This window comes from Camelina sativa, chromosome 16, assembly GCF_000633955.1.
Source record: "Camelina sativa cultivar DH55 chromosome 16, Cs, whole genome shotgun sequence".
In the NCBI taxonomy this organism is placed as follows: domain Eukaryota; kingdom Viridiplantae; phylum Streptophyta; class Magnoliopsida; order Brassicales; family Brassicaceae; genus Camelina; species Camelina sativa.
This window is the reverse complement of record NC_025700.1, coordinates 12,852,425-12,863,379: the sequence shown is the minus strand read 5'-3', so window position 1 is coordinate 12,863,379 and position 10,955 is coordinate 12,852,425. Positions and strand designations below refer to the sequence as shown.

At 34.9% G+C, this 10,955-nt stretch overlaps 2 protein-coding genes across 2 annotated transcripts; both read left to right on the top strand.

Moving 5' to 3' along the window:
- On the top strand, positions 3,286–5,380 carry LOC104750422 (calmodulin-1). Its single transcript, XM_010472214.2, has 2 exons — positions 3,286–3,465; positions 4,795–5,380. The coding sequence occupies exons 1-2, from the start codon at positions 3,390–3,392 to the stop codon at positions 5,166–5,168; spliced, it is 450 nt and encodes a 149-aa protein (XP_010470516.1). The 5' UTR covers positions 3,286–3,389; the 3' UTR covers positions 5,169–5,380.
- LOC104750421 (probable calcium-binding protein CML23) lies at positions 8,920–9,674 on the top strand. Its single transcript, XM_010472213.2, has one exon. It carries the CDS (start codon positions 8,976–8,978, stop codon positions 9,450–9,452), a length of 477 nt encoding a protein of 158 aa, XP_010470515.1. The 5' UTR covers positions 8,920–8,975; the 3' UTR covers positions 9,453–9,674.

The following is a 10,955-nucleotide window of genomic DNA, read 5'->3' as shown; positions in this document are numbered from 1 at the left end:
AAAAAAAAACGTTTAAGGATGATGGAAAGGGACCAGAGCTAGTGTTACACACCCCAGAGCATGCGTTGTAACCTGAGGAGAACAGAGAGGCTGAAATTGAGAAGATAACAAGAGGAGAGTGATTAGAGGTTGTTGACATCAATGAGTACACTCTCCCTTACCATTTTGTGCGATATTCTGCATCTCTTTCGAAGTAATGGTAACCCCTAAACACTCTATAGCTCCACCATTAAAACAGCCTTTTATCTACCAAGCCTCGATTTCACTAGCTTAATGCCCTTAATGAGAAGCTCACGCCAATTTTAATTGAATGTAAAGAGTCTTTGTCTGGAAAGTGATCTTTTTCTGGGTTTGATTGCCAATTATGGTTCTGGTTTTGGAGATGTTTGCTGGAGAAGTTTTTGGTATAGCTTGTTCTAACACATGTGGTCTGCAGGTCATGGTCTACTCACGGTTTCTGAGATTTTTGCGAGTTCCCACCTTGGCTCTCTTGGCGCTTGGTTTGAGTTTGTTTGAGGACAAACAAAGATCTAAGTCCGGGGGAGTTGATATGTTACGGTTTTGACTCACATTGACCCCGTTTATTTGATAGTTTTTTAGTTGTTTAAGTCCTTTTCAGGTTATAATAAGAGGCTAGGAAGCTAAAAGCAAGGATTGGAACAGCAGGAGCAATCGGAGCAGAAAGGAGTTGAATTGGAGCAGAAAAGCTGATTTTAGACCCAGGAGCACATGCTCCCGATTTCCGAGCACATGCTCCCAACTCTACGGTTTCATGACGACACGTGGCAAGCATCTAGGCGCCGATTCCCTGCCTAATTCCCCTTATTTTAGGCGATCCTTTGTGAGAGAAAGAGGGCTGAGATCGCTTTTTAATAGGGAGATTTGAATTTGGAATCTTTCCTTATTTTTCTCTACTTGTATGCTATTTAACCTAGGGTTTTAGGAGAGAGATACTTACCTTTTCTTTTGGTTTTTGGGGGAGCGACGTTTTGTGAGGGAGAGGAAGAGCGGCTACGTTAGAGAAGCGATTCTGAACCCTTGTGATTTTTATATTTTTATGCTATTGAATTTCTCATCTATGTTGGTTATTCATTTCTCTATGTCTGAGTAGTTTTCTTTGCTAGATTAGGGGTTTCAAAAGGGGTTTCATGGGTTAGCAACAGAACACAAATAGGGCTTTATATAATCGATTGTCTTCACTATTGTTAGACTTAATGCTTAGGTTGATTTGATCACCCAATCTATGATTCTAGGTTTATCTATTCATCAAAAGTGTAATAGGTTGCTAGAAAAGACATTAGTGGGCAAATTATCCTAGACCTGCGAAAGTTGATGTGTAGGTGATTTGTGAACTTATCATTCCTGTTCTTTAATGCTTGTCTGCGATTCTGGGCTCAAACGACAGTTTAGGGTTTATGGACCGCCGAGCATGTGCTCCGGATGTCTGAGCACGTGCTCCGCGTTTCCGCACAGAATCGATCAGATAGAGTTATTGATACCACGACAGTGGATCAGTTTATATTTATGTTTGAGTTCTAGACTGGTACTTAATCTATGCCCTGAATAGTTGTTTAGTTGCTATCTCTGAAATTCCCGAGAATTACCCCTGATCTAGTGTTTTGCTTATTGCCTTTTTATACCGTTTTAATCGCGTTACTGTTACCAAACAAACCCAACTTTGAATTGTCTTAGCTTGAAATTGAACCAATAGAACCATAGAGTAAAACTTGGTCTTCGTGGGATTCGACCCCTAAGTACTACTTCTTTGCTGTGCACTTGCAGTAGGAAAATAGGGTTTAAAACTCTGTGTATCATAGAACCCTGACATATCCTTGTGTCAATCACCCTTGAGTCAGACTGTAATACTTCGACTCGGAACATGTCTTTCCAGAACAGAGCTAAGCCACCACTCAACCCAACCGGATCGACAATGTGCACATTATCATATCCTAGCCACTCTTTCACCCCCATAACGTGTTCACTGGAGTTTTTAGTGTCCAGGAGGAACAGAAAATCCAAATAATGCTCACAACGCATCTCCTTCAGACGTCGAACTGCCGAGGTGCTCCCCATGCCTTGGCAGTTCCAACTGATTACACTCATTGAGAACTGGGTGGTTTCTGGAAAACCACCGAACCCGACTTATCAACAACAGAAACCACATCACCATGTACACTTGCAGTATCCACCCTTGGTTTAAAAACTCCATCTATTTGCTCCGGTACTTGTTGACCTACCATAGGAACAGTCTTTAAAAACTTAGATGAGACTTCACCATCCTCTAAGGCTTTCCTTTTGATAGCAGGACCAAACATCTGCTCCTTAAGCACCTCTTCCGAAGTACTAATTGAATTACTACTCGACAAAGTCCCCTCATTCTTTGATTTACATTTCCAAGAAGAAGTCTTTTTATGCGACTGTTTCTTACTACCACTAAGCGTCTCTTGGATACCAGCTAGTAGACCCATGTGGAACCCTGTAGAACCGGCCTGTTCCATCGCCATGAGCTTACTAGACTCTACCACGGGTGCATTGGTCTTGTTAGGACCATCCTCCATTCCACTATCACCAATCACAGGAGACAAAGGTTTGGTAGGGATTTCCACCAGAGCCTGCAGATATCCAAAAACCAGTCCTTTCCCTTTACTAAGATCAGGAGTTAACGTAGGAGGGCTTTCCAGACGAAGCATTAAATTCTGAGCACGAGTGCTTGAGGAGATAGAGTCTAAGGTTGCCCGGAGTGCTTGTTCTCTCTGAACCGCCAAGGCAGGATCTCCTGATTGCAGAAACTTCTTCATCTCAGCAAGGACTTCTGGTACAACCACATTAGACTGAGCAGAACCACCTGTAGCCAATGGTTGTTCCAATAAGAGTAATATTGAATTCGCAATATTTGCTTTAAGAATATAGTTATTTTATAATATATATATATATAGATATATATTATACTAATATATATATATATATAATTATTTAGTATATATAAATATTTGCCTAGGTTCCGCCTAAACACCCGCATATACAGCTAAGCGCTAGGTATTCGTCTATCGCCTAAAGAACGTCTAGCGCGTTTTAAAACACTGATTACAAGTATGGAATTATCAATTTAAAGCCTTTTAGCAGCTTAGGTGTATCCAAAGGGCCTTTGTTGGGTTTCCCGTCAACTCAAGTCCCACGTTAACTAATCACATGATTAACTAATTTATATCTTAATTTTTTATTTAGTTTCCTTTTTACTTTTTTTTTGTTTTTTTTCTTAGCGTCGTATAATTGTTTTTGTCGGTTGCTTAAGATATTGTTTTTCACAGCTTCCACAAAGAGTACAGAAGAAAAAGAAAAAGAAAAAAAAATTCATTTCGTCTCTCTAAATCGAAGAAGAAGAAGAAGCTATGGCGGATCAGCTAACAGATGAACAGATCTCTGAGTTTAAGGAAGCTTTTAGCCTCTTCGACAAAGATGGAGATGGTTAGTTTACTCTCAATCTCATCTTCTTCCTCTTTTTCAAATCTCCCTCTTGATCGTAGTCTTAAAACCGTTTCAGATCTCGCTTTTTTTTCTTCGTGTATGATCGGTCTCAGATTCGGAATTTTTAGAGTCTGATTCATTTATACGCTTTTAGATTTGGTGATATTATGCTGTGTTCGATCTCTGATTTGTGTGGTTTTGCTGCGCCGGTGTTGAATTTGATTGATTGTTTCCTTTGATGTCGTCGTGTTGTTCTATATCTCTTAGCATCGATTTCAGGGGGTTTTGGTGTTTCTTTGAAGCTTGCTTTGTATTAGATTGAGGATCCTTGTTCTAGTAAGTATCTGAGTTCTCTTTGTGTTCTTGAATCTAGAGAAAGAATGGTGAAAGATTCTCAGATTCGATTTCATATAATGTTCTATAGAGGGTGCTATGATCTTATGCTATTGACATTGATGTGGCATGATATTACTTTAGTTAGCGTATTTGTAACGAAAAGGTGAATCATATTAATGCATGAGCCAGTGGTGTGAGTACTAATGCCAAGAAACCAAAGTTTTCGTGTGATGTATGCTAAGACTGTGGTTACCATTGTCATTGCTAGGTATTAGGTAAGATCATGTAATCGTTTACAAAAGATATCTTGTACGTTATATTAACTACAAATACTAATGTTGGAACATTGTGAAAGAGAAACAAATTTTTGGTGGTCTTTGGGTGTATGTTTCATCTTTATTCGTTTATTGTTTCATAATGAAATAAATACTTGCATTAATGCTGCTTAGCTTTGTCCATTATAGGTTTGGTATCTTGTTCTGAATCAAGTCTCAGTTTGTCATTATTGCGTAGTTTATGTAGGTATGCTGGTCACAGGTTTAAGTTATAAGATAATCTTTAGTTTTAGCATCGATCATGGTATTTTCATAATGGAAGATTCTTAGATTAAAGTGATTTATCTGGCATGCATCCATTTCCTGGTTCATGTATTTGGTGTTTGTTGGCTAAAAAATGTTTATCACAAGACGTGGTTTCATTCATATTTCATATGTGTATATTATAGTTTGATTCTGTCATGGAATCTACTTGCAAGGAGGTATGTTGCCACAGGTTAAAGTTCTCTGATACTGTTTAGTTTCATAAGAGAAACAAACAACCATCATGTGTGTGTTTAGCCCCTATCATTCTCAGATTCGAGTTCTTTTTGTGGTATCCATTGATGTTCATGAATGTGTTTGTTTTTGTAACTCAAAAAGTTTTGTTTAAGATACATTTATCACAAGACTTGTTTCATTTATGTTTTCTAATGTGAATTGTTTACTGATTAAATAGGTTGTATCACCACTAAGGAGCTGGGAACAGTGATGAGGTCTCTAGGGCAGAACCCAACAGAAGCTGAGCTACAAGACATGATCAACGAGGTGGATGCTGATGGTAACGGCACCATTGACTTCCCCGAGTTCCTTAACCTAATGGCTAAGAAGATGAAGGACACAGACTCCGAGGAAGAGCTGAAAGAAGCCTTCAGGGTGTTCGACAAAGACCAGAACGGTTTCATATCCGCTGCAGAGCTCCGCCATGTCATGACGAATCTAGGAGAGAAGCTGACTGATGAAGAGGTCGAGGAGATGATCCGTGAAGCTGATGTTGATGGAGACGGTCAGATAAACTACGAGGAGTTTGTCAAGATTATGATGGCTAAGTGATGATCAGATGAAAATGAAGAATAAAAGTGATGTGATGATCTGTTTAGGCTTTTACTATCTACAAAAAAAAAAAATTTAGACCTCTAGTGTTTTGGGTTTGATTGAGCCTAATAGTTCTCAAGATTTTAACAGACTGAAATTGTGACTTTCCTTTTTTTTTTTTTATATATTTTGTGGGTCTTTTCTTAATGGCATAATTGCATGTTTAGATCTTGGTAACTAGAGTGGTCACAAAAAGCATTGTTATATGGGGAAAAAGTTATATCACTTGCGATGCCTACGATCTTGTTTATATTGTTCAGTTCAAATAGGCTTCACAAGCATATTGTTGTTGTAGAACTCATATAAAACATAAACTCATACGCAAAGTGCATATAGAAAAGGGATGCAGTGGGAGGGGTGATCTAAATGGAGTTAGTGACAGGGCCAGCAATAACATAGCTAAACAGTAGTAACAACAACATGATCAACTGAATTTCAAGAGAGTTAAAAAGAAACTGCAGCCACACACAGCTGGAACAACCACAGATTAGAAAGGGGAATAGTCTGCGATGTAACTTAAGTTTTAGCCTTTTAGGTGATGAAGTAAGTAAAAAATTGGCTGAGTATGACTGATTTCGCTTGCAACCCTTTACAAATGTTGGTCAAGTGGCGTATCATGTGTGGTGTGCTCGAGAGCCAATGTAAGATGGACTCATCAGAAGATGATATAACTTACTGTATTAACGTTCCCTTTTATTAATAGTAAAGAGAAGTTGACAAATACACATCGTAATCACAGAGGAGGTAATTATAATGTAGAGAATGTCATACTATATTATATAATTGCGTCATCAAAACCTTACTTGCAAGTCCGGAATTGGACTAGTCAATCCTTTTCATTTAGAATAATTTGCACTCAGCTAAGTAAAATGAGTATGACGTCTTCTTCCAGAAACACACAAAAACATGTGCTTTCTAAATACTAAATAGCATGTCATTTTGTTATAAATAACAATTGTTTTCACGAAAGTTATTTTTTACATAAATATTGCATCCTAATTAAATGTCTTCTATGTATAAAAAACATCATACTCAATTTACATGATTAAGCGTATGGTTGGTAGGTATTGTAGAAAACCAGTAAAAGAATTTATACAAAATTAAAATTCAACCTTTAAGACTGTACGTGTAGGACTTTACAGCATGATTTGGTTGGCTTTAATCCTGTAAAAAAAAAAATGGTTTTGGGGAGAACTTACAAAACTTCCGATCATACTTAATTATCATTTTAATTTTTGTTTGTAACAAATTCCACAGCCAGAGCGCTAATGAAAAACTTGCAACCTAAATTTTATAGAAAAACAAATTAGAGGTACAATCTTAAGTCTTAGATAAATATTATCCTAATATTCTCACAATATGGGTTACCTACCTAAAGAATTATTTTATTTAACAGAATAAATGCGGTAATCATTTGTCATCCAACCGTCACTTAAGAAGAATTGTAGAAAGGGACTTGCTTCAACATAAAATATTTATCATAGTAAAACTATTAAAAAAATTTAAAACACAAAAAAATAACCAAAAACAAAGGACAATATGCTTGACTAGTAGTAACATGACACACCTTAAATATTTTATGTTGAAGCAACTATGACTTAAGATTGTACCTCTAATTATGATAAATATTGGTCATAGTCTTAGATAAATATTAATCATTTGTCATCCACACGTCAAGATATATATTAGTCATAGTTGCTTCAACATAAAATATTTAAGGTGTGTCATGTTACTACTAGTCAAGCACATTGTCCTTTCTTTTTGGTTATTTTTTTGTGTTTTTTTTTTTAGTTTTCTTTTAATTTTCTACTTAATAACATTGATTAATATAGTAGGGGAACTAATGATTCAAATAATTTTTGTTTAAAAATTTTCTCAAACACTTTTTGAATATAAACAAATTATGTTTCTAAATTTTCTAAGAAAAATCTATCCATATTCACTACAAACTACGACATCATCATCTATGATCTTTCCTATAAAAAGTTATACAATATACAAAAGATAAACATTTCAATCGTATAGTTTGATTCTATTATTTATTAACTCTTGGCCTAACAAATATGTGATGGGCCTGATTTAGCCCAAACAACCAATCCAATTGCTATGTCCAGTCAATTTCTCTAAACCGATCAGCATTTTTTTTTGTTTTCCCAAACACTCACCGAAAGAGAAAAAAAAAATCACTTCTGGAACTCACCGTCCCCGACCCAAACAATTTTAGAACTGGAAAAATCAGATTCTTGAAGAGGCTTTTTCTTCCTCCTTCCTATACGACAAAATCAAATACAATTGAATCATCAATCGAAACTTGGTTAATCAGACTAATCATCATTGTTCCACTCCCCATCCACGATCATTTTGTGGAACTTGTTAACTTGATATTTTTTTAGAGTCGCATGGATTAGAGTTCCCTACAATCTTGGTTAATCAGACTAATCATCAATGTTTCAAACACATACATAATATATAGATTCATGTCCGGATTAATATAGATGAATATAAGCTTACCTCAACATCTGCTAAGATCATTTCTAAGGTTTCTCTGGTGAGATTAGTATACTGCCTCCATGAATGAATAATCCGCACTTGAATTTTCCAAGTCGTCTTGAAAGGTTTAATGTTGGTGAGACTTGTGATTCCATTATTTGCAGCAGTTTTTTTGAAGGTCTGAATCTTATGGAGTGTATACTTGTACGCTATACTCCGAATGGCATAGCCATATATTTATAATTCGAGACTCATTTATTTAGAATAGATCTAGAACATATTTGCAAATAAATTATCAAACAAAAATATGGTAAGTTCTTGAAATTTTGTAAAATTTTCTATCGTTAATATAGGTAACATTATACACTATTTATTTGCAAATAAATGAGCATACATGAATTGTATCTTTTCCTGAGATTTCGTGTAATTTATTATCGATAATTAAGGTATCCATTATTAACGATTTTATTGAAAGAAGAACATAAATTTGGAATAGTTTCTTAGTCTATGTTCCTATTAAATATAATTGTTGAATTGTAATAAATGTTTCCCGTTTAGTGGTTTTCCTAATTTTCCCCCAAACCTTGGCCTTATTTTTTTTTCCTTTTTATGTAATTAATAACCTCACGATTTGTATCCATATCTTTTCCTTTTAAAAATTTGATGACTTAGATTCGTTTTTTTTTGGCTTCAACTTAGTTTTGAGAATTGCTCCTTTTTAATGCTTTTGCACTCCTGTTCGTTTAAACTTATGTATTAAAACGTAAATTTTATATTCTCTAACTTATATTTTCTCATATTGATATGCATAATTGGTAATAGCTAGAAAAAAAAAAAATAGTTTATTTTCTACAATTTTTTAATTGACTTAATTGCTATTTAATGAAAAAAAAAAAGATATCATATATATATCCTATGGACTTAAATTAGGTTTTAAAGATATTCATATCAATACACGTCAAATATATATAAAATGATATCATATCCTATGAAATTAAATTAGTTTCCACAATCGTAACCATTATTGCTACGTAAATTTAATAATTTATAAAAGTAAATCCCAAGAGATACACAACTAACACAAGTAAAGTATTAAAACATCAGAATAATTAAAAAAAACTTGTCACACTTCCTACTCACGCAATCTTTCACGCGTCTTTAAACCGCGTTAAAACGTCACCTCACTATCAAACCCTATTTATAACAAACCAATACCTAAACTTCTCACAATTTCTCTACTTTCTCAAAATCTCTCTACCTTCACTTGTAAACAATATGTCAAAGAACGGTTCAAGAAACTGCTTAGGTTCAATGGAAGACATCAAGAAAGTTTTCCAACGGTTCGACAAGAATAACGATGGGAAAATTTCTATTGATGAGCTTAAAGACGTGATCGGAGCTCTCTCTCCCAATGCTTCTCAAGAAGAAACCAAATCTATGATGAAAGAGTTCGATCTTGACGGTAATGGATACATAGATTTGGATGAGTTCGTTGCACTCTTCCAAGTAAAACAAGAAGACGGTGAAGACAACAATAGTGAGATCAGGGATTTGAAAGAAGCTTTTGATTTGTATGATTTGGATCGTAACGGACGGATCTCGGCTAATGAGTTGCACTCGGTTATGAAGAATCTTGGTGAGAAGTGTTCGATTCAAGATTGTAAGAGGATGATTAGTAAAGTTGACTCTGATGGTGATGGTTGTGTTGATTTTGATGAGTTTAAGAAGATGATGACTAATGGTGGAGCTTGAAATTAAATCTTTTTATTTATTTATTTATGTTTGTAAATATGGAATTTCATAATCTCTTTAATCTCTTTTAATTTAATTTAAGTAGGTTAATTAGAAATTTTATTTTATAGGTTTTATCGATTAAATTTAGAAGAATCTATAAGTTACTTTTTTAAATAATGGCTCTGACCTAATGTTAGGGAAGTGTTGATGACCTAATTAATATTTTTTTCTTTTCTTTTATTTAAAGAGAGAGAGTACATCGGATCGATGACCTAATTACTATAATATAAGCTTTTATTTGATAAATATTAATGTGGTTGGTTTATAAAGTTGGGTTGATTCATGTGCATCTTGTGTGGATGGGTAAGATACTTCATGGTAATGGCACCACGTGAACTTAACCGCATCTCCTTATATCTCGCTGGTGCATTAATAGCAGACTATATTATCTTTATGTTATTCGTAATATACCCTATTAAATAAATAATTAGTGTTTAATTTTTCAATTAATATTCGAACGGTATAAGGTTAAGATATTTTACTAAAGGGAAAATAACGAAAGATCTGGTGTCGATTCTGTTCGAGATTCATACCATTTGGTGTCGATTAGTTTTTTAGAAATCCACAAAAAACATAGGGATATATTTGTCTAATCTAACTTGACATTTAGAATATTTTGCGATTTTTGGTTAATACGATATGATCTGATTATTATGTTTATACGTTTTCTTGGTGTGTATCTATAATTCTATATATAGAAAATTAATTTTTATCTCTTCTCTTTCCTCCACATCATCATCCAACTAATCTATATTTTGTTTATTTCTGCATAAAAAGACTATTTTAAATATTCATTAATTATTTTATTATTATTTATAATTAATAGGACAATTCTCAAAAATAGCACAAATTTAAGTTTTTGATTCAAAATTAGCATAAATTTTCAAATGTTCCAAGTAGCACAAATTGATATATTATAAAAATAAATAAAACATAATAAAACTAAAACAAAATCGTGACATTGCGAGTTCTCCCTCACTTCTTCCTCTCCGATGATTCCAAAGCCAACCTTAGAGATTTGAAGAGCGATTACGAGATTTGGAACCATTAGATCCGCAGAGGAGTCTGTGAGATTGTGTGACAGTAGAGAGAACCGTGTTGTGATTTACACGACGTTGTTGTGGGGCGGACGTTGGAGGCGTGTAACACCATGAGAGTTGCGATTGAGAGCTTTGGTGTGGTGGTATGTGAGAGAGATATGTCAACGGTGGTGATTGATATGATCGTGGCCAGCAAGGAGACAGAAGCTGCAGAAAAACCGGAGATCGTGGGAAGGATCACTCGTTCAAGAGCTAAGGAGATGGCCAAGGAAGCTCATGCACTCATAGCTGACGGGTCATTCAATCTACCGAGGATCCAAGTCTTCAACATATCCACCCTGAAGACTTCACCCGGTAATGATAACTAGATAACTTAGGTGTGAAGTTTGTACTCTTTTTCCCATAGCTGAGTTTTGTCCCA